This window comes from Epinephelus moara, chromosome 8 (genome assembly GCF_006386435.1).
Source record: "Epinephelus moara isolate mb chromosome 8, YSFRI_EMoa_1.0, whole genome shotgun sequence".
Classification (NCBI taxonomy): domain Eukaryota; kingdom Metazoa; phylum Chordata; class Actinopteri; order Perciformes; family Serranidae; genus Epinephelus; species Epinephelus moara.
Window position 1 is genome coordinate 5,034,080 of NC_065513.1, and position 24,966 is coordinate 5,059,045.

General features: G+C 39.8%; 1 protein-coding gene across 2 annotated transcripts; it reads right to left on the reverse strand.

The window, feature by feature from the left end:
* Nucleotides 1-81: 81 nt before the first annotated feature.
* Nucleotides 82-24,358, reverse strand: araf (A-Raf proto-oncogene, serine/threonine kinase). Of its 2 annotated transcripts, none has more exons than XM_050050342.1 (16): nucleotides 24,090-24,358; nucleotides 22,292-22,506; nucleotides 21,241-21,344; nucleotides 18,688-18,790; nucleotides 18,347-18,501; nucleotides 17,412-17,510; nucleotides 17,167-17,311; nucleotides 16,726-16,753; nucleotides 16,480-16,610; nucleotides 15,967-16,169; nucleotides 14,461-14,637; nucleotides 13,916-13,962; nucleotides 13,227-13,345; nucleotides 12,393-12,524; nucleotides 10,717-10,851; nucleotides 82-8,311 (listed from the first exon to the last, which is right to left on the reverse strand). In XM_050050342.1, exons 2-16 carry the CDS (start codon nucleotides 22,400-22,402, stop codon nucleotides 8,171-8,173), a joined length of 1,830 nt encoding a protein of 609 aa, XP_049906299.1. In that variant the 5' UTR covers nucleotides 22,403-22,506; nucleotides 24,090-24,358; the 3' UTR covers nucleotides 82-8,170. The 2 variants fall into 2 exon arrangements, with proteins under 2 accessions (XP_049906299.1, XP_049906301.1); XM_050050344.1 differs by lacking the exon at nucleotides 24,090-24,358 and adding an exon at nucleotides 23,427-24,059.
* Between the last annotated feature and the right edge of the window lie 608 nt (nucleotides 24,359-24,966).

Below are 24,966 nucleotides of genomic sequence, written 5' to 3' on the forward strand. Positions count from 1 at the left end.
TCCACAAATCGTCACAATTGATTTCCTTGTGTAATAAAAAGTGCAATGAAGCAAAAAGATTAAACAAAAAGTTGAAAACAAGTGGGTAACAGATGAATGTATTTATTTAAAGAATAAATCCTGCATCAATATTTTAAGACAAAAAAAAAAAAACCTAAAAAAATACTAAGATTTCCTTTACACTTATAATAATTTTGTTCTTTTTGAAACCATCACACAAAAAATAGACAAATACGATTTTTGTAATTAAAAAATGTAACTGTACACAGCAGAATATACCATTTATTGCAAACTGAACACCCCTGACACCTCAGAAACTATAAACACAAGTATTGCAATTCACCTAGAGATATGAAAAGACAAAACAAAACAAAACTACTCTGATACAGCTCTCTCATCTTCTTCTTCTCCGAAACACACAGCTGTGGTAAGTCTGGATTTCCCCCCTCCAGTGCCGCCCCTCCAATTCTCCAAAAGCATCACAGTATCTTGAATGTGTCATGAGACCTTTCAGGTCTATTTGAATGGATTTCCAGTAACTGTGGCACTTGTTCCCTCCTCCTTCAGAAGGAGATAAACTCAGTCCTCTTTGGGAGACACCACACTCACACAAACTGAACTAACATAATTCAATATCCTTAGTGAACGGGAAAATAATGAGTCCTCCACTACAGCCAGTCTCTCAGAGAGGCGATGCACTTATGACATTGATTCACAGGAAACCTGGTCCAACGTTGCATTATGGAAATTTTAAAAAGACATTCTGTCCTGGCTCTGCTGAAAGATTATAAAAAGCATCTCACATAGAAAAGGTGGGTTTCGGTCATCCAGCAGCCTTAGGCCATTCAAATACTCATAAGCTACACTTAAATATCACAGGATAGGCTCAAGTTTAAAACACAGCCCACCATATAACAAGTTTCTTTTACAGTATTTTGAGTGTTACCGTTAAAAGGATAGCTCAGATTTTTCAAGTGGGGTTGTACAGGGTACTTACACATAGTTAGTGCAATACCTACAGTAGATGCCAATGGACATGCCCTCAGTTTGGAAAAGTAGGCTGGAGCCCAACATGGAAGGTTAGTAATGCAATGCTGTGGAAGGACATCAGCAAGAAAAAGTATTTAAAAAAACAGACCCACCTGAAAAAAATCAGTATCAGTTTAAGTGTATGCTATATTGACAGTATTTTCACTGCTTTACCTTTCCATCAGCCTATTCCAATGGCTTTAGTTATCCATCTATGCTCTCGTCAAAGCCACTGGACGCCATTGACAAAAATAGTAATTTTAGCCTACTGAACACAAGAGCTGCTGATCTGCTGCTTCTTCGATTAGTTAGTTAATTCTATTGTGTGACTTTCATCTGAATCTGAACTTAGCCTTTTAAATGCCAAAGGCACACAATAACAAATAACAGAATAAGTGTTCAAGGTAGCAATAGATCAGCAGCTCCTGTTTCAGCAATGTTAAATCACAGTTTTTTCCTCAATGGAGTCTGGCTTGAAAGAGAACAATATTAACAGCTCCATTTTCCCATCGAATATCACTATCTGACATCAAGGTAAAGCAGTAAAATACTGTCAATATATCATACACTTACACTGATTTTTTTTTAGGTGGCTAAAATACATTTTGTTGCTGACCCATCCACAGCAGTAGATTGCCTTGCTCTCATGTCAGACTCCAACCTGGGGTTGTGCTGACTGACATCTACTGTATGTAATATACGGTCTATGGATAAGTACCCCATTCAACCCCACTTAAAAAATTCTGAACTATCTTTTAACATTTGCTATCGTAGTGAAACCCTATGAACAAAATGTTTCTTAAAAGTTTGATATCTTGTTTGTGCTCAAGATATTAAAAGACAAACCACTATAAATGCCCCTACAGGAGACAGTATCAGAATAAGTCATTTGGAGGGGCAGACAGTACCGTGCCGAAAAGAACATTCTTGCTAGAGAGAGCGGCCGGCGATGACGTGAATGTTGCAAAGAGTGATGTCTCTGTAAACATTTTATCAGACTCGAAGAGCCGCAAAGACATCAATAAATAAGAGAAAGACAGAAAGAAAGTCTTTCCCAACCCTGGTTCACAGATCCCCACCCCGACCCGCTGGTAAAACCAATGCCCCCCCCCGACCACAATATAACTGGAATGAGTAAGAACAGTAAGGGTACCCAGCCCCTTTCACAACAGTAAAATATCACTGTCTACGTCCCATCTGCTGTCAGTTCATTAACTGACACATACAATACACAGAGAAGCAAGGCCAGTTCACAGAACACCACCTAAAACATCATCCTTACAGCTGCTGGTAGTTACACTCTAGTGTGACGTTAAAAACCATATGACTTGTTAGTATCACAACACTGACACTTCCAAGATTACCAATTTTGCCAATAAGCAGTGACCAGTCGCAACCACTGCTGCAAGGAATGGAACAGACGACCAACAGTCATACTGAGAGAGAAAAACCTGACAGATCAGGCCAGGGAAAGGAGCACTTTTGCCGTGTATTAGCCTACAATTACTTGTTGGAACAGGATGATACCAGTGACTTTAAGGATAGGTCAGGATTTTCTCAAGTCCCTTACTATAACTCTCACATGCCATATGAAAGACTTAGTTATTGCTGTGGTCATTCCCCCTCTCCATACTGGCCGTGATGTGGTATCTTCTTAGTGCAACTACAGTTAGAAACAGGACAAAGTCCACAGTTCTTCTTTGCTAAAATACCTTCTAAACTTGAAGTCGGGGTAAAATAAAATGTGTGTTTAGAAGTGTGTGTGTGTGTGTGTGTGTTTAGAAGTGTTTAAAAAGCTTGCTTGATGACACAATGGAGCTATTTAAAAACTATAGACATTGACTTTTGTTGTTTGAAAAAATGAATCAAAATGACTGTTCTGCTGCAGACTGAGAAGAACAAGGTTCATTTTCAGGCAGGTCAGTTTCCTCTGGCTCTGAATTTGATTCTGGTTCAAACATGTCTGGCTATACATATCCAACAAAGCTGTTACATGGAGCATACATTATGTTTCTTTAAATCAAAGCTAATATGAAGCTTTAGCTATCTGAAAAACAAATCGAGAGGTCAAGTGGGCATATTTGTTTTGGCAGTCCTATGTAGTTTTTATTGTTTTGTCCTCCTATCAGAAACTACCCCTCAAGCACTGCTCAGCAATGAAACACTATTCATACAAATACATGGAGGGAATGTGATAGTAAAAAGTCTGTGACTTTTAAAGATAAGATAAAGTCTTCTTTAGCCCAGTTTAGACCAAACATTCGCAACAAGATGCAACTTTTAGAACACTGCTGAGAAAAGTTCCAGCTGTGTAAACTGGCCGGTCTGAGCTCGACTCAAGCTGGCTGATGGTGTCACCAGCAACTCAGGTGGTCAAATGGCTGGCAGGTGGTTGAGAACATAAGGCTGGTCACCTATTTCAACAGCCGGTGGGCTTGTAGTGAAGTCCGCTAGTCAAGTCAAAATGACTGCAGACATCATCTTCGTCTCCCTGCCGAGCCCCTGTGTCAGTGGTCATGGTGTGCTGTGTCAGATGGTGGGTCGCTGCTGCTGCTCGCTTTATATACTTACACCAATTTACCGCAATTTGAGCTGCATTCGCTGCGGGGTTCAGTGCACCTAGCCCGGTGGCAGCTGCCCAAAGAATGGATTTCAGAGTGCAGCAGTGCTATTGCCCTGTTGTGTCTGAAAGGGTCAATATACTGTCAACTGTCTAGTATGAGGAGGAGCAAAGGGTCCTGTAAACTAACTAAAACTACATATTTGATCTGTTATACAAGTTATTAAAGTTTTGTTTAAGTCTGTGTTCAGGCATGTCAATGTCTCAAGAAATTGGATCTTGTAGAGGTGATGGGGGTGAAAACCCTTGAGGAATGTAGTACTTTCCACTAGTGTCACTGTTGACAGAAGAAGCTAAGAGGAAAAGCAGCTCCAGAAATGGTTCAAGTAAAGGAGACACCTGCACAAAGTCCCTCTACAACGCATGCAATTCATAGCTCCACATTGGTGTACAGTGCTTTTGCATGGGATTAGGTTTATAATCCACAAAAGGTCTCAGCCTGTCCCAAAAGAAAAAGACTCCTACTAATATCTCCCTGTGATGAGTTAAATCCCATGATGCATTTTGTTCCTAACAGGAGCAGTGTTTCATGAAGGACTACTTTCCTGTCAATGAGGCACTGGTCGTCATCAAACAATTTTAGGAGCACTGTGATGTTAGCCGGGGCTCCTGAGGCCTTCTGACATCGAAAACACTACAGCCATGACAGAAAACACAGCACACCATTACAAATCCACCATCATTACTGAGGAAGTTCTTTATGCAGCTGGAGCCATTATTTTAAAGGAATAATTCACTGCCAATGATCAGTTGTGTATTAATTACTCAACCCCTGTTAGGATGAATTTCTGAAGGAAATTTTGTTTTTCTCACATGCCTACACAGTGAATGAAGAGAAAAATTCTTGTTGGAATGAAAGCATAGGGGTGGCTTTTAACTGCTAAGCTGTATCAAAATATCCATTTATAAACACTGGAGGCATTAATTCATCAAAACACGGGGTGAATAACTGATATACAAATGATCATTTTGGGGGCTAAAGTATTCCTGTAACAACATCTAATCGTTAGCAAGGCAGCTTGTTTTATGCGTTGGAAACATCAATTGGAAACTGACTGCATCATGAAGCAGTATACACCTGAGCATTGAATGTTGTCTGTGACAGTATCCTGACGTGTCTGCCCCACCAAGTCTATTTACTACATTAGTCATTAGACACAGCAACTAGTTACAGGCCTAACCCAGAGATCGCACTGTGAGCAACATGATCAACAAGTCAAGGTTTGGTTCATTCATTCCTCTCCAGAAGTGAGAGCAGGGGAAGGCCACCAGCATTCACAAAGAAAAGCTTGGCCATGAAACACTCTGCGGGAATGTGGGAATTGTACTGTTCATAAAATCCACTTGGCCACTTTCTATCCCAGTGTACACTGCACAGGGTAGCTACTTGATTACAGTGTTACAAAGTGTTTGCAAATGGCCTCTAGTGCACATTAATTACTTAAGCTCTACATATTTATTAATATTTAATTAATAATTTTGTTTTTTTGAGAATCTCACAAAATCCACATCACATCACTGTGCCATCCTGGCCATCAACAGATTTCTATGCACCCTCATTTACAAATCTAATTCAGCTCCTTAAACAGCCCTGTCTACAAAATTACAAAATGACTTTGATGTTGACAGTCAGTATGTTTACATGACATTAGAGAAAATCAATTTATTGTGTTAGTCCGAATAAAACTGGACTTTTAAAATACATGTTAACATATTAGTCCGACTGAAATTGTACTAAATCGAATTTCTCAAAGTCAGACTAACACACCCAGAATGTGTGACTGGGAGTATAATTACTCCTGCATGTACACAGTCAATCAAACCCAAACTGGCCTAGGTACTCTGCGCATGCTTCACAGTTTCTGGCTTTGACCTGGAAGTCGAACAGCATTAAATGGGTAACAGAAGAAGAAGCAGGTAACATGGCGAAATCTACATCCAGCATGCATCTCATCTGTACAAAAAGTAAAAGTGTACAGCACGTACGAAATGTACAAAGCTGTTGGTACCAGTTTGCTGCTAGTTAACCATAGCTCACGTTTGTTGATTGTTGGGTCTGTGATGTAATAGGTCAACCGAAAAAAGGTCCAATACTAACAAGGCATTTCACCACCCATCATATCAGAGAAGAACATATTTCGGTCATTAAATCAATTCCCCTCCTGTGCTTGTATACTGGGACAAGGACAGTAGTCCAATTAAATGGCCAAGTCGAGCTATGACTGTAGCTTGAATTAGGTGTGCATGTAAACGTACTGAGTTATAGCCAGTCACCTCCAACTGTTGTTTGAAAGACAAAGACGGCATGAAAGTCAAACAAACAAAGATCTAAACTTTGGTCCATTAATGCTACTCACTTATCAGCTAGCTACATGAACAATGGGATGATGCATAATTTGCTCATTTAAACTGTAAGGACTCATTCTTCAAACCAAGTCCTTGCCCACTCATCTACAGCATCTAAAGCTCCTTTATTAACAGTGGAATCAAGAGCGATCAGACAATTATGATGCTTTTCTGACACAAAAAATCCAAAAATCTACAGGTGAAAATAAGCATGATTTGAGCTTCTTTCAAGCCGTCTTTTTCATTGTCACTGTGTGTGTATAATGGATAACAACACAAGCGCCTTCGAGGACAGACTGTTCTAAAAGGTGCATCGTCACCCTAATCCATTCAACGTGATACGGTCGAGTTTATATGGAGCACACTGAATCCTCAATTATTTGCAGGAAATTAATTCCACTTCTCACACCTTCTGCAGTGCATCCAAATCGGTATGACTCATTTAACCAAGTAACTCACAGTGTTACGACCAGTATGTGTGTGGGCATGTATGTGTGAGGTGTCAACCAATGGCTAATCTACACTGCAAAAGACCTGTTGCAGCTGTGAACAATGAAGGTGCACTCCGGTACAAGTCTGTCTCATTTCTGAGGTGTAGAAAAAATATGAATAGAAAACACTAAAAGTAGCAGCAATACAACTAACCAGTTACATTAAGAATGGAACTTACAATGGTCTGTCAATTTCTCATGAAGATAAAAATGACAAAAGAAAACAGGTAAAAGCTGTCTTATCTGCAGTCCTGTGATCTGGGGTGTGATGACACTGGTGAAACTAGAGAAAAGAATCAGCGGAACAAAAAGACTTGGTACCTCCTTGAATTTTAAGGTGTGCTCTGCACAAACACGTAAATGTGTTTTTCCGACACTGTGTATGAGGGGCAGACCAAAACAGTGAGCTAATTTTACAAGGTTTAAATGTTGCAGTTAAAGAGGATGTGTAGAATTGATCAACACTGTGCTATCAGTCTATTTAAAGCCCCAAACCTCAACCGTCTTAATACAGTAGTTTTATCTGCATAAGAATTGATTAATATTCTGCCTTGTGATTTGGGCTCGGAAATGTTCAATATCAGAACAACAAATTGTCAGACAAACCTTTCTGTATCAACTGCAAAAATATTGGTCCAAACAATTTAAGCTGAAAGAGATCTAATGGCCTGTTGATGTACTTTTTCCAAACTGTAATGTTTAAGACTCACAGGAATATGTGAATTCAAATGCATATCTCTAAAAAATATAATTATTTGAACTACAGTCATTTCGGCCAGGTGCTGCTGTGTTAACCGTTCAACCTCCACATATCAAATGCTTTTTAGAGTTTAACTTTTTTTTTTTAGTCCATCAATAATGTAACATCAATGGTAACCTGGGTCCAAGGTGAACTTAATGATTCGAGTGCAGCTATCCAAATCAGATAAATTATTCTGAGGTCATACTAAGTTGCAAAAATCCACCACTTCTGTTTTCAAGCCCGTCACTGCTTTCTGTATGTGCAGAGACACTTTTACCAAGGTAACTAAGCACTGAGTCTGCTTTCAAATCACTAGCTTCACATCTCAGATCTCCCATCGCATTAGACTGAAAGGGGCGCATGACAACAGAGCATTTGAAATATGTGAGCTGATCAGGTGACTTGAACCAGCAGCTCTGGCACTGGACTGTTGACCTGATTTAAATGTTTTGGCTATGATCACAGTGCTCCTCAAAGGTCTGAGTGAGACTAATTTATTCCTGAAAATGGGCACACACTTTTGCAGGGTTGGTGCCAAACTGTCTTTACCTTTTATGAAAATCAACTGAAAATACTTCCTAGTAGGTCAGAATATGTAATGCAGCTTAACCAGTTTGATGACTTTCGCAAACGGACTGATCAGAGGCATTTTAACATCCTTCTAGATACAGTAGATAATTACATCCCTTAATGAGCAGATCTTTGTCATGTTATAAAAGAATAGAAGATTCACCATCAGACTAAAAGTGTTACGGTTATTTCTGCAGTTACTGAGTTTTGCGCTGAGTGCTGCAGCTCCGGGGCTCTGCAGGGGCAGGAAGTGAGTTGGGGGTTGTGGTCTGTCAGGACAGTCAGCCTGTGGCCTCTCTGAGACACCCGAATGCCTCACACTGTGATGGTTTTAGACAGGTGACGACTTCTCTGCCCCATGCTGCGGGGAGCTTAGAGGGGCACCAGCCTGGTGGTGTGGAACAGAAGGGGGTTCAGGTCCTCAGCGTGGACGGCCCGATGGAGCGATGGCTCTGAGCGACTCCTCTCGATTTTTGGCAGCAGGTCTTGAACTTGCTCAATTGCTACCAGGATCTGATGAAAGGAAAACAAATACAAAACCTGAATAATCACTTCATGGTTGTGTGCCTCTCTGATCCACTTACATTGCACTTCAAGTTTACATCCATGTCTGTGAAAACATGAATGCTTCACACACATCTTCCCCCTGACAGTACAGAAGATCTATACAATCAGCACAGTTTCAGTGTCACGGTGACCTTGACCTTTGACAACCAAATTCTTATCAGCTCTTCACTGAGTCCAAGTGGACGTTGGTACCAAATTTGAAGAAATTCCCTCAGGGCGTTATATAGTGTTCACAAAGATGTAGCAGTTACCAGCAGCCAAAGGTGTCTGCAAATTGCGAAAAACAACGAGGTCTGGGAGCTCCATACACTCTGAGGAGAGGCCGAGATTAAAAGAGATGGTAGATGATTGTTACTGACATTTTATGCCATTGTTACTGTTTAGAAAGCACTGCCAACGCATAAGTTATATGACACACTAAAGGCAGACACATGCCCATTATGCCTCTTGCTTTTGTGATGCGGTCATGCAATCTGAAATCACAAACTGGAGCAGCATGATGCTGCCATTGTTTAGTTCTGTGTCAAACCGCAAAGGCAGCATAAAGAAGGGACTCCATAGTGGCCGTATCCACCTTATTTTCAAACACGGAAGTAAACAGTGATCAACTTCCGTGTTTTTGTGCGTGACTTCCGGACAGCCGCTTTCCCTTTCCAGAGATAACTGTGCAAGCTAATTTTTTTCAATTTTCAATTGTTTATGTTAGTCAATCAGTTAGTTAGTTAGTTAGTTAGTTAGTCTGTGTATTTTATACAGATAACTGCACCCACGTTTCTGTTACCCGGTAATTGCTGGTAAAAATAATTCCCTCTAAACGCGAAAAATCGCACATCAATCAAAAACTATGAACCAAAAAAGCACAATCTATCCCGAGTGAGACAAACTGCTTGATCCCCATCTCCAGTGTACCAGCAGAGAACCTGCAGAACCGAATCAGCGAAAAACACACCAAGCTACACAGCCTCTCTACCTGAGCAGCTGAAGCTGCGGCTCGCACCCTCGGCACACAGACGGTGCTTCTGCATGCCAGCCAAACGTGTGCGCAACTGTGAGAAATAAATATGTAAGGTGCACACTGCTTTTCTATCTTTTTTTCTTTTCTTTCTTTCTGTCAGCGACATACACTCCTAACACAGGACGGGTTGTTTTTATTGACTGAGTTGATTATTAAGCCATAGTGATGCGCGGATCGGCTCTGATAGCACCCGAATCAGCATGTACGCATCAACCATCCAGCCGTTACAACATGATTGAGCTAGCAAAGCAGTTTTGTGTTGCTATGTGTGGTATTTATTCAGTTTTGGGAAATCACGATGTCTAGAAAGCATCAGTGGCTGCAGCTGACAGGGACAGCTAACACTAGCAGCAAAGCTAACATCAGGACGTCATCTGTTAAAAGCCTCCCGTTGTCGGATACGACATGAAACTACTCCAATTAGCTCAATCATGTTGTAACTAAGACATCCGCTGGAAAAAATATTTTTTCACAGACCGTTTATTGAGTTATTACAGACACCGCTAATGGCTAACAGCTAACGGTTAGCCCACCTAATCTACGATAACCATGTCATTAATTACAAAACGTGCACATAGAAATAGTAATGTTCGTTCAATCATTGTGTTTATAGACTTTACAAAACTAAACTCAACAAGGTAAACAACAGGGCGATTCCCATTTACACAGTGGTCAAGAGTGCTGGACCGGAAGTGTTGCACAAAAAATGGGAAGCTGGCTGTTTTCTGTTTTGCCTCTGTGTTTCCGTGACAAATAAGGTGAATAGCGCACTCTCTCTGTAAAAAGGGCTGTTGAGTAAAGTGAAGTTGACCTTTGACCTACTGGATATAAAATGTCATCACTTCAGCATTTCATTGTATTCTATTCTATTGTGAGGTCACAGTGACCTTTAACCACCAAAAACTAATCAGTTCATCATTAAGTTAAAGTGGACGTTTGTGCCAAATCTGAGGAAATTCTCTCAAGGGGTTCCTGAAATAGCATTCAGAAGAATGGGATGGATGGATGGATGGATGGATGGATGGATGGATGGATGGATGGATAACCCAAAACGATAATGCCTTTGGCTGCGGCCGTCACGGAGGCATTAAAAAAAGCTAACTGCATTCCTGTTGCTCAAACGCAATTGGTCAATAGTACTCGGACTACAAACAGAAAGCAGAACACTTTCTGATACCAAAATATTGTCCCACAGATTCTACATACATATGAAGATATGTCTTTACAGAAATTAGTTTTTATTAGATGATGATAATACAGGTTTTTGTGCTTAGTTGGACTTCTGCTAGTTTTGTGTGATGCCTTTTGGTATATGCGCAACATATTCACTACTCACCTGGGGAAACAGGGGCCTCTCGTCACGTTTGAACTTCAGGCAGTCAATGATAAGCCTTTTCATTGACTTGGGTGAGGTACTATACAGCTTACTGAGGTCTGGAGACAAGTAACCACGTCCAACCATAAAGATTATCTGAGAAAGACAACAGAGGGTAAACTGTTGCAGAAGTCTGACTGATCTATTCATGTAGGGGAACTTCAATTTAAACTGTAGTTAAAAAAAAAAAAAGGAAAAAAGAAAAGAAAAAGGAATTCCAATGTCTGCCAAAAGGTTTTTAAAGTCTTCACTTGATTTAGCTGGCGAATGTGAGAAACCCACTGAACATGGTGATGTATGCCTATCCATTCATTGGTCAGTTAGAGGAACCCTTTGGTCCAAAGTGAATAACTTTGACATTTTTTGGATGGATTGCCATGACGTTTGGTGTAGACATTAATGGTTCACAGTGCTGACTTTCTATTAGACTTGCACCGATTAATCGGCAGTGCTTGAAATCGGGCAGTTTTTCACGTGATCGGCCGTGATTGGCCGTGACCTGCGACCAGCCAGTCAGTCTAAGAAATGCCGATTTAAAACGCCGGTCAAATTTTTCAGCCGCGCCGCATGATTGACATCATGTAACATCAGCAGCGCACACACACACACACACACACACACACACACACACACACACACGTGCAACTCACGGCTTGGGCGATGTGAGGAAGTGAAACATGGGCCGCTTCTCACCTTAATCATTCACGCACACACATCAAAAGGAGAGAGCTGTTAATTGTCCGTGTTAAACTTAACTGCGGAGCTCTCACTGCTGCACTGTGCCGCTTGAAACTGACGAGGCGCGTGTCTGCATGCCAAAGACGCGCGTGTCCGTGCGCTTACTGGCGGGCACGCCCCTAAGACCTGTGTGAATTTTCCACAGGAGATATTTTTACTTTTTTGTCTATTCAAGAAATTACCCACAAATGCTATACACCAAGAATTATTATTTTATTCATCCATGTTTTTATTTATGTATTCCTTTTTTACTTATTTATTTTAATACTGTACCTGAAGTTATATTTGAGCAAAAAGGAAAATGTTTCTTAAAAGGTTAAGAAACATGTTACTGTTTTTGTTTGTTTGTTTGAGATGATTATTGAAAAGCTGGTTGTATCTTGGTTAAAATGTTCTAATAAAACAAAGATAGAAAATATTGCAATATCTTGTGTGCTGCAAAGTGGTTTGAAAAAAATGAAATCGGAATCGGCCATCCAAACACTGCAAATCGGAAATTGGTACCAGCCCAAAAAAATTGTAATCGGTGCAAGTCTACCTTCTATCTTGTTCCACCAACAGATCACAATTTCACTTGCCCTACACTTGGTTTAAGAAAAGATATCTAAAGAATGACCAATGAACTAATTCCCACTGAATTTGCTTTAGATATTGACGATATGTAGAAATTAAAGCTAAAATGATTAGAAAACAAATTAATCTGCAGTGATTTCGATAATTTGACGTTTCAGTAATTTATGCCTGATTAAAAAGTAGAGCGTGTTCTCAACTGGTATAAACATTAGAGAGGACAACTGTGTTTGGAAAAATGTTCTGTAAGATGAACTGGATTAATCAAATTGTCTGCTTTAGACTACGTCAGTGTTGTGTCACCACAGAAGAAAGTTGCGTTATATCACCTGGTCTCTGTTGTTGATATTGGAGTAAGGCAAGGTCCCTGACATCAGCTCAAACAGCACCACTCCATAGCCATATACATCAGACTGGAACGTATATGGGTTGCTGTCCTGCATTCGGATCACCTCAGGAGCCTCAGGAAAAATACAAGATGAAAATGACCAAAGTAAGCATTTAATTTGCATACTGACCAGCCAAAATATCATGATAAAATTACACTTTTTAGCTTTTATATTTAGCTTTTAATTCAACAATCATATCTTAAATTAAGCAAATATATCTCTGTTAACAAACAGCACTTGTTACACCTACATGTATATATTTGAAATGGATCCTGTATTATAAAAATCAGTTTTATCACATTTACAAGGAAGTTAATATGCAGTAAGGTGCACCAAAATCTAATTAGGTCATCAAATATACAGCGAGACACTGGTTAAAATTCTTATTACATTGGTATTATTATTGTTATATGTTAAACTTTTGTCTGGTTATTATCATCTGATGACATAATGTATGGTACATTGTGGAGAGACATACAGAAAAAGTTTTTTCCTGGGCACCTCAGCAGTGCCCAGGAGGTCAACTAGCGCCTCTCCAGCAACCAGTCCATGCTCAATATTTTGGTCCGGGTGGGGACTTGAGCTGGCAACCCTCCGGTTCCCAAACCAAGTCCCTACTGCCGCCCCATTGGTACTGCTATTGTCATTTTTTACCCAATACCCAGGCCTTGTCAAAAAGTATTCCTTCATGTTACAGTCTGTAATAATCAGAGACATTTTAGTGGATGCTTCTTCACTGAATCAAAGTAATCACATACAGTTAGAGAGACTTACCATCCACAGAATGGATCCACTGGGCTGTTCTACCTGTTGAGAGCCACTCCACCGAGACTTCACTGTGGCCAGGCCAAAGTCACCGATCTTAACAGTCCAGCCCTCGTGGAGAAAAATATCTAGCAGCAGAGCTCAGGAAACATAACAACAACATGATTTACAAATTCAACAGTTACCACAACACCTTTAATAAGCAAGAAATTACGAGAAGTTAGAGGTCTAGAATGGAAAACACACACTGAATACAATTGTGATTCCCATAAAATAGACTTGGCCAAGGGGCAGCCAGCATTCATTTTAATCAACAAAACTCAAATTTTACGTGTTTTCAGATGCAAATGTTTGGGAAAAGGTCATGTTATCCTTTGCGTTTAGGATCACTGACCTGCTAAAATGCAGTGTGTTTTATTCTGCTCACCCATGTAGATGCTAACACCCTGAAAGTCAAAACCTACTAGTCATTCACATAGTAGAGAAAACAATTTAACATCTTACCATTGTAAAACTCTGAATGTTCTCTACATGGCTACCTATCACAAGGTTATGATTCATGCTTGTGGTTAAACCTTAGTTAGAACGGAACACATCGTTTATATTTGCCAATGTGGTTATTGGTTGCATCTACATTAGGGTACAAAAACCTGTATGTCTGCATTGTTAAAAAGGTAACACCACACAATAAAGGATACTGTTTGATTTCAGATCTCGGTGAATTATGTTCTTCGCATGAAGATAACTGAAAGGGGGGGGGAAAATCAAAATCATTGATTTCATCTGTGTAAGGGTAAAGGCAGAGCATCAAATTTTGACAAGACTTGTCTCAACTTACTGCATCCTGCACAATAATAGAAAGCTACAATGTTAAGCCATCAACTTTCTCAGAGGCTCTCTTATAGTATTAAGTCTTTACTTTTACCATTACTGCAAAACGTGCCTCTTGCAGAATGTCTGGCACTATCAAATCCCACTTTTCACTTGTCAGACCACTGCTGAAACAAGTTTACCTACATTTGCATTAACTTAATCACATCACAAGTTTATAAAAAAAAAAAAATCAGTATCTCAAGGAATGATTTCTCTCTATCAAAATAACATTCATTCTTACAAAGTGCACAAAGCTGTGTACTGGAAAAAACACTGCATCAAATTGACACTTGATGTCTAGTATTTAAAAAAAGGGTATCGGTAGTTAGTAAGTGGTAATGGTGAAATGGAATCTAGCTGCAGGTCTTACTCCATGCCCTGTGCTGTCTGTCTGGCCACATCAATGCGACGCATAGTGTCAAACTTGGTTTCTGTGACATGCAGATGGCGGTACAAGCTGCTGCCTTCACACCACTGTGTGATGATGGCAAAGTTGGGCTTAGTCATATAGCCCATGAACAGCAGGATGTTGACATGGCGGGTCTTCCTGCAGAGAACAGAAATGGTAATAGTGTTACATATTCCATTGTTAGATCAATGATCAGATTTAGATCAAGGTACAGTTTTTGAATTGTTATTATTGAGAGTGACAAATAAATGCAATAAACATAATGAACTGGTGTTGGCTGAAGTCAAAGTAGTGACCACAGAGTTATTAGAACATTGCACTAAATTGATTAAAAGCCTTATTTTAATTAGGCTGCAGCAAAGCCAGGTCAGATATATAAACCCATTAGTTCATAACTGAGTCACTGACATCACTGGCCGTTGCAAAGCATAGTTATTGAGGAACAGAGGGACGTAAGATACTCAAACTGTAATTTAACTTGTATAAATACTGAGGCTGCATTTGGTAACCAAAACTAGGCATTTCTGCAAGACTGCATTAGTTGACATGTCGAGGATTCATTCTGGAACAATCATGTGCGTTACTATTCACATATCAGGTGTTTATGCAAACAGACGCACAGTTAACGTGTTGCAGAGAAAAAAGTAGGACCAGGAATAACAGTTGCAGCTTAGAATACATCTTGGATGGTTGCAGCCTTAGAGTGAATGCAGGTTGCAGGCAAACTCAGAGCAGACATTAACAGTGGTGGGAATTATATGTGTCCACTGCACAATTGTCCTTGTTTAGGAGTTTTTCAGTCAGTAGCTTGACCTGTCAACAGCATTTAGACCTCTCTTGCCAAAAACAATTACTGCCGCATGTTAATCACTGAATAGTCAGATACAGCCTGACTGAAAGCCACAGAGCACTGTAAGCTAATAAGTGCTCCAGTATGTGCATGGACTGTTACTATTTTGTATCAAAAGCACAGGGCTTGCAGCACAAACACACAAACCACCAAGAGCCCCCAAAATGAAAAAATTCGCTGCCATGTGTACTATGTTTAATGCAATTCTTTCCTGGTGTGTAAGGTCCCTTTGGTTTTTTACAGCCATGGTGGTGTATGGGTTGAGCCATAATGTCTTGCAGGGGCCTTTTTCTGAGATCAGTGGTAATGTGCATGTGTCATGCTACTACAGCACACTTGAAAAAAATATATATTACTGGAACCAATACAGAAAATTGCAGATGAATATCCAATATTGAGGAATTATTAATGTACATTTAAACAGCATGTATTTAGACACTACACCTAACAATTTAGCCAAAATTAAGTAGGTTTCAATCTAGCCTTGTTAAAACAGATTTTTACTGATCACAAAGGTTTCATTAATGAAAGCCCATTGATCAATAGTGTGAATATATTTTCCTTATTAGAAAACAAAATACTGAAATTGCCAGTGCCCTTTTCCAAATAAGACTCACCGTAAGACCTGCATTTCATTTTTGAAGGCCTGCAACTGTTCAGGCGTTGGCTCGGTGACTTTAAGGATCTTGATTGCCACGTCTCCGTGCCACTTGCCCTTGAAGACTGTTCCAAAGGAGCCAGCACCTATTCTCTTCTGAATGGTGACTTCTCGAGAGTGGACCTCCCAGTAGTAACTTGAGTCTCTGTAGCCTCCTCGGTGCTGAAATAACATCATTTAAATGTACTGAACTGCTAACTAACACCAGAAGTAAATTCCTTTTCATATTTAATTGTTAAAAGTATTTCCTTTTTATACTTTTACTCTATATTTTTATATATTTTATATACTTTGTTATGCACCAATACGCCAAGCCAAATTCCTTGAATGTGAAAACCTACTTGGAAATAAAACCGATTCTGATTCTTTACTGGAGGTTTTTTCACAATCAATTTGTTTAGCATTCACAACTAACTCTTTACACTTGTCGAAGACAACCAATGACTTGTGAATAAGGTCAAAGACTACATACCACTTTCTTTTTGTCATCTGATGAGGAGGGCTTGCGCTCCTTGTGCTCTGAGGGAGACTTGGGCGGTCTCCTTCCCGGGGAGCCAAGAGAAGAGGGTGGGCTGGTGGAGGGCTTTGGTGAGGGCTCAGGACCTGCAGGAATGAGGGTGAGTACAAGAGAGTATTTCAAAACAGGAGAGTAACACCAAATGTAAAATGAAAAGTGAATACAAATTCTGAAACAGAGAAGGAGGAAAAAAACACATACCCATTGTGTTGTTGAATTTTAGTGCTTCCTAAAAAGGGAGGGGGGACCCAACATTATAAACTCATATTTGATAACTTAACACAAGTAAGCAGAAGCTACTGAGGTCAGTGCTTTTTCATAACTACTTTATTAGCACTTTCAAAACCTGGACCTAGGTGTGAAACTGCCTTACTGACTTGGTGGGTTGTACTGAAAACTGTATCAAAAAGCTATCTCAGCAAAGCTGTTCAAGGTTAACAATTTCTGATGCACCACAGCCAGTTTGCTTTATGTTTACACCACAAAGTGCGATTGTGGTTTTACAGGCAATTATTAATGAAGTTTAACCATTTTGTTACATTGTATGCTTTGAAATATTGAACAGGTACACAGAGTGGATATAAACAGATCCTTGCAGCAATGGCAACCATTCAGTACACTGACCAAGAAGCCGAAACTGACCTCTATGATGCTGGCACCAGCAGGGCCCACTGTGCTGACCATATGAACATTGGGAGTGGAGGTGGAGCGATGCCTCTGGAGAGACTGGCCATCACCACCCGGCATGGGGAAGCGAAAGGCCGGGGTCGGGGACAGGAGGTCCATCCTGTGCGATCAAGTAAAATAGTTACAGCTTATATTTGAATATCAGTATATATACTAAGACTTAACTGTCTTTTGAATATAATCTGTTTATAGGAGCTTACCCAGCAGGCTCTGGGGTTAAGGCTAGGTTGCTCTGTGACGGGGAATTATCTGGCAATAGTATCCGTGGGTACTCATCTGTGCAGGGACTAGGATCACATCTAGACAAAACATAGGACAAAAGGCATAGGACAAGATCAAAAAGACATACTGAAACAAGGTGTCAGACAAAGGAACACTCATTAAAAGACTCAGCTCTGGTTATCTGAAATTGAAGCTTTTTCAACCTGGACTCCCTGACTCCCTGATCTGATGAATACTGCTATTCAATGAACTATTCAAGGGTTGGGGTTCATTTCTTTTGCAAAAAACCTGACAAAATAATTTATCGATAACCCTTCTTTCAATGACTAAGAAGATTTTGACGTGATGAAAGTGATATTGGCAAACAGAAACACTCATTACATCTCCTCATGATATCACAGATTTAAAACGCAAAAGGGACGCAAACATTTTTGTTGACATAAAAGACAAGCTGATGTGACAGTAAGAATCCACCTTTCAGACATTTCTGTTCATCAGTGGCTCCTTTTCATTGGATAATGGCTGCATGTTTCACTAAACAATTGCACCTAAACTCTCTGTATTGAAGCACCTGCAGCATGGACAATGCTGGGGAAAGTTTTTTCTTTCTTTACAGAGTGCATAATAATCTTGCCTTTATATCTGGTCCCACATACTCCTGTTTCTGAATATGAATGTTAATTCTTGACCTCAGAAACACTTTTACTATAAAAATAAACAACAAAATACAGAGAGTCTAACTAAGCAAGCTGGGGAAGACAGTGAAATTAGATTTAAAGCTCCTGAAAAAGCTAGTATATGAAGTTCAACTGACAATTTAACTGAAAAGAATTAATGTGTTACTATTATTTTTGTTGTTATCATCATCATCATCATCATTAATGTATACTGAGCATTTTTTTCTCCAACTCACCGTTTGCTCACGGTATCCATGTCCACACACACAGTAGGGACCTTGCTACTGCAATGCTGGTGAAATTTGTAGCCACATGTCTGACATCTGAAGCCGTTAAAGAGAAACTTGTGGCAAAAATCACAGTAAGCCAGCTTGAAGAAGGTTTTCCGTACCTACACAAATAAAGAAGCCATAATATTAATTTTTACACCAACAATGTTGACGAAACATTTGGGCATAAAATGACTATTAACTCAAATATCAAGTGAAATGCCAACCAAGTCAGTTCCGAATAGGTTGAGACTCTGTAAATATAGGGAATGTCAGAAGAGTCACAAACGTGTTTGCCAGCTACTTACAAAGTTGTGCATGGTAAGGGGAATATCATCCAGGACCTCGACTAAAAGCTCCTCTCCAACCAGTGGAGTGATGTCTGTGTCCCAATCTGTCAGTCTCTTTCGACTGGAGAAGCAGAGTCATAAAATGTGAAAAACATAATGAAAAGAAAAAAAAACAAAACAGTTTGTATCGGTTTAAAACCCACAGATTTCCACACCTGAGGTGGATATTTACACCATTTTAGTGTTTCTCACGATGCAATGGTGTTTAACAGTTAATATCTTATGATGTTGTCATGAAAATTGACCTTATATGGTCTGTATCAGCTAATACTGCATGACAAACTCATCTATCTTAGAAAATCATCAAAGATGATCACTGGAAGATCACCAACATGTTTTATTATATTAAATAAAACTCTAAAATTTCTTGTGGCCACAATTGTATTCACCTATCAAACTTTCCTCTTCAAATGATATCCGTCTAAATGCTGTAAACATATAAAGACTGTGGTGACACTCCGCTGTTGCCATGATTCACCGGTCAAGTCCCATTAATCAGCAGACTCATTTCTATGCATCAACCTTCATAAAGGTGCTTTGTATTGACCATTTATGGTTGAATGCGGGTGTGTAGAGGGCAGGATATGAGGCTGATTCTCGTCCGACAATTCCAAGTTGATTTGGATTTATAAAAGGAAATTGTGCACTGTCAGGTGTACACACAGTTTTATAAATCAGAATATGTTTTGGCATACACCATTTTCTGCTTTTGTTCGCACTTTGTACACTTTTAGCATGGATCCTACGCACTGTTTTATAAATGACACCCCTGGTTTGTTTGTTTTGGAGAGAAGAGATCTCTGTGGATAATTCATCTCCTGATAACAACCTCTTGAACAATAGACACTTAAGGAATTCTACCCAGTAGAAATTTCAGACGGATTGCAATCTGTAATCGTCATCACTAGATACCACTAAATCTCCCTAAATCTTACACACCGGACCTTTAAAAGTAAAATTCACCACCTTTACACCCACCAAAAAATTTAAAACGCAACCCTTTGTTTTTGCTACCATTTTTCACATGTTTAAGTTAAAGATCTACAAATCTTATGCACAAAAAAGGTTTTTTCTCAAACTGTGGTCGCAAAATTGTTAAAACCCATGTCAGTGAGCACTTGTTTCATGCAGTGCAACATCACTTTTACATACAGTTGATCAGGTTGTTGATTGTGGCCTGTGGAATGTTGGCTCAATCCTCTTCAATGGCTGTGTGAAGTTTCTGGATACTGGCAGGAATTGGAAAATGCTGTTGTACAAATTGATTTAGAGAATCTCAAAAATGCTCAATGGGTGACATATCTGGTGAGTATGCAGGCGAAGCACGAACTGGGGTGTTTTCAGATCCAGGAATTGTGTACAGATCCTTGCAATGTGAGGCCGAACATTATCATGCTGCAACATGAGGTCATGGCAACAGATGAATGGCATGACAACGGGTCTCAGGATCTTGTCATGGTATCTCAGTGCATTCAGACTGTAATTAATAAAATGCACCTGTGTCCATAGCTTATGCCAGTCCATACCATAACCCCACCACCATGGGGCACTCCGTTCACAACACTGGCATTAGCAAACCACCCACTCACACAACACCATACACAGTGTCTGCCATCTGCCCGGGACAGTGTAAACCAAGCTTCATCTGTGAAAAGAACACTTCTCCAGATGCCATCAAAACCCACACAAGTCAGTTACAACAACAAACTGCTGTCAGGTCAAAGCCCTAATGAGGACTATAAAGACAGGCATCAGCTTTTCTGAGACTGGTGAAGATGTTGGATATGGACGTCCTGAGCTGGTGTGGTTACACTTGGTCTGCGGTTGTGAGGCTGGTTGCCAAATTCATGGAAACGACATTCTAGGCATCTTATGGTAGTGAAATAAACATTCAGTTCACAGGCAACAGCTCTAGTGGACATTCCTGCAGTCAGCATGCCAATGGCACGCTCCCTCAAAACATGTAACATGTGTGGCATTGTGATGTGTGATGACACTGCACATTTTAGAGTGGCCTTTTATTGTGACCATCCCAAGGTACACCTGTGCAGTAACGATGCTGTCTAGTCAGCATCTTGATATGCCACACCTGAGGATGGATTATCTTGGAAAAAGAGAAGTGTCCACTAACACAAAATTTGCAACCAAAATTTGAGAGAAACACATTGAGTGCATAAAAACTCTTAGATCTCAAACTTAAATCTGTGCAAAATGGAATCAAAATTTAAAAAAGTGGCATTTCAACCTTTGTTCAGTGTTTATGAGACAGGTACTATTGTTTAGCATGTATAATGACCTAAGCACACAAAATCAGTGTGCACCGCAATCCATACTTCAGTCTTGTTACTTCATAAAAATGCCAACAAACCACATTGTACAATATGTAGATCTGAGACTTATGCCAATCCATTTCTGTTGCCTCTTGATCTTTTATGTAGGCCATTAAGGCATGCAACCTGTTATCCCTATACGGTGTTTAAGAACATTAAGCAGTTGAAAATGCATTCTCACCCCTCTAGAAGGCGAAATACAGCACAGCAGTCTTGGCTCAGGCCTCTCACTTTGAGGGCTTTATCTAGACTCTCATAGACAGTCTGTCCTTGGCGAACATTCACCTGAAAACAGAAAACTTAATTTGAACAAATGTGACTTTGAAATGACATCCATTGGTCAGGTATGTACAGGTAACAAGGAAGTACACCAGAAGTACTGATAAGCAAAAATCTCAGCTACACTACAGACTTTTGATATTGTGACAGAACTTCTGGCAGACTAGAACTCAGTCCACAGTACAGATCACTTGTTCCCCAAATAATATCGCTGCATTCCTATTTTAACCACAATAAAGATCGTATGACAACATTGTGGGATGTCATCTAACCACAACTGCTGGTTCCATGGTTATGTTACTGCACAAGATGTCCCAATTATGTGACTTTCTGAATTGGTGACACAAAACAAATTTGGTACATAGTGTTGTATGCCTGTTCATTTTATATAAAAAGCCAAGTAGAGAAACTGGAAGTCTGCAATATTACAGCAAATGTCACAAAACAAACACAGTTTAACTGAAAGGCATGGAAAGTGGACATGTAGGCTATGCAAGACTTGCTGAGCGCAGACACATGGCTTGCTGTTTTACAGTTTAAGAGTATAACAATAGGAGCACACTGTCCTCCATTCAATTTTAACTACAATGCACAATCATCATTATCACTAATGTTACAATTTAGCACTTGACAGGACAATTAAACAACTATTTTCAGAATATGAAAACAAGACGTGTCTGATAGGAATAATAAATCAAATAAACGTCAGTGGCAGGCACCATCTGTGAAATCTGATACCAACCGTCCACTAGCTTACTCATCAACTTAGTTTGAAAGGTGTGAGTGATAACACTTACAACCAACAGTACTGGCATCACTTTCACAGAGGTGGTAATAGTCAGCAATCACTCATTAATCTAGATACAGCATACTTATATTAGCCATATGTAAAAAATACAATTTTCTGCTGGATTACTGTCTGATAAAGGACAGTACAGAGCCAATCATCTCACCACTGTCCTCTGTTTGTTGGGGAGGTAGACTCGGATGGTGCCCCCACCTCGGGGTACATCCTCCGGACTAGTCTCCCCTGAGGAGGAGTAGGAGGAGGAGGTGGAGGACATGATGAGAGGCAGGAAGAGCTGGGACACGCAGCACTTAGACACCACAACCTCAGGAGAGCTTCATGCACAGTGGGATCCAGAAGAGTTAGCCCTTTATTTGGAGCCTGCAAAAACATGGACATATTTCAGCATGGAGACAATATATCACCTGTGTAAATAAGTGGATCTTATTATTGGAGAAAAGGGCATTTTCTGTTCTACATAATGGATATGATGGGTTGCGGGTGTAGATGCCTCTCCTAAGAAATCAGCTGTAAGAATCCAACACAATGCACCCCTGACACTGTACATGATTACAAAACAAAAATAATAAGCAAGAAAATTAGGAATATAATGTCACAAAAGATGTGCAGCCCATGCAAACAAGCAAAGCTGGACAAATCTAACGTTGGGCTATCCATATCAAAAAAAGAGCATGAATCAGGACAATTTAGTAGTCATCCAACAATGTTAATTATGCAAATGCTAAATAATAAATAAATACAATTTATGATAAAAAAAAAAAAGTAGGGCACTCCGATTAAAGACAGATTTTAATTTCTCCTCGCTGTGGAATTACACAGCATGGAGTACATGGAGGGGGTGAGGACGCAAAACATCTCTAACTTCTCAACACTGCCCTTATTTTGTGGCAAGAAGGCGATGCCAAACTACTAAAAATTCTGACAGCACAGCAAAAACAAGAAACACTAGTGTACCGGATAACAATCAGAACGGACACTTAAAGATCTTTACTTTCTAATGTGATTGAAAATACTGTTTGTTTGGTGGATACATTCACATAACCCAAATAAACCCTAATGAGTTGTGAAATACTCTCAGTCATTATCACATAAGTAAAAACTCTTGTTGTTGACGAGGAAAACCATTGACTGCCTACGTTTTTCTTAATTAAATCAGGCGATACAGGAGAGAATGGCACAAACCCGGTCTTAATGTTAACGCTACTCCTGAGCAATTTACCAACACGAACGGCAACGATGTTCACAATTAAGATTACCAAACAGAACAAATATTAGCTTACCTTAGATGATGTAACATTAACCAGGCACGTGCCAGCCAGAGCTTTAAATTAATGCAGTAATTAAGTGCTGACAGCCAAAGTTGCAAACTTGCTAACAAGCATGCTAACGCTAGCTAACGTTAGCCATTTAGCTTAGCATGGGATTTGCCTGCGATGCAATGACATTTTGAGTTTTGGGAGGCCATGTTTCTCTCGGGGCGGCAGTTAAACGACTTAAACTAACTTTTAAAGGTAGGTTAATACGAAGTGGATAAAAGGTAAAGTAATGCCAATAAAATGCTAACGATACAAAGTTATCATAGCGTTTGTAAATTCCTCTCAGCTTGATATGAAGCGGTGCGAGCTAGCTGGCTAAATGCTGACTGGAGTAGGAGAGGAGATTATCTGGCTAACTCTGAAGCTAATTTAGCTGAACGTTACTTTACTGTGTAGGGCTTTTACGCTACCTCTAGCCTGCTAACATTAGCTAATTTGGAGAAGGGGGGGGTTACCATCTCGTCAGCTTATTGGCTACTTCTGGTGTCTTCCCAAAATACACAGCAGTCTCTTACTCAATTGACATGCCTAAAAACGGCAGTTGCCGCTTTACATTTGTCAGCATACCAGTAAAACCTCCTTCCGTCAACGTGTTTAATACAGTTTGGTTAAAAGTTATACGCTTACCTGAAGCAGCCATCTTGAATTCTCTCAATCTGAAGTCGGATCTGTCAAGAACTTCGGGGAAAGCGGAAAACCTCTGAAATGCTCCGTCTTCATTGGTTGACTCTCGGAGCTGGGAAAAGCACGCCACACAGGGTAATGCCCAGTGGGTGGCGGCAATTCACTGTCATGTTAGTGCTGCCATTAAATTAAAAAAAAAAAAAAAAACAAAACAGTAACTCCTGATGCAATACTTAGTATTCTCAGTAGACGTTATGATTACAACAGTGAATATGGTGAATAATCTTAATGACAAATAGGCTAATGACAATATTTTGCTTTACAAAATAAGATTAGATATGCCCTTATTGTATTATTATTATTATTATTATTGTTGTTGTTATTATTATTATTATTATTATTATTATTATTGTTATTGACGAACATTTGTAGAACATAAAAGAACATACAACATCTCGTGGAGGATGTTCCTTACATAAAAATACAAGTTAATATATTAAAGCCGCAGGCATACACATTTTGACAAAATGGAGCAAAAACATCAAGATCCAAAACAAGGATCATAATTCAAAACACCAAAAGCTGAGAAACAATCAGAGTTGCGTATAACGCCTTACAAAGTAACGCGTTAGAGTACTTTGATTAGTTTTTGCAGTAACGAGTAACCTAACGCGTTAGTTTGCTGTTTGAGTAGTCAGATACTTAAGTACATTTTCAAACAAGACATCAGTTACTTCCGTTACTTTTAGAACGCTGGTCCTTCAGCTCCGAAACAGCAACGGCTGTCGTTTGGTTCTAATAACGGAGATAACGTTAAACCTATCAGTCTGAAAGAAGCCACGGAGCTTGTGGCTCGCTACGTGGTCGGAGAAATGCTGCC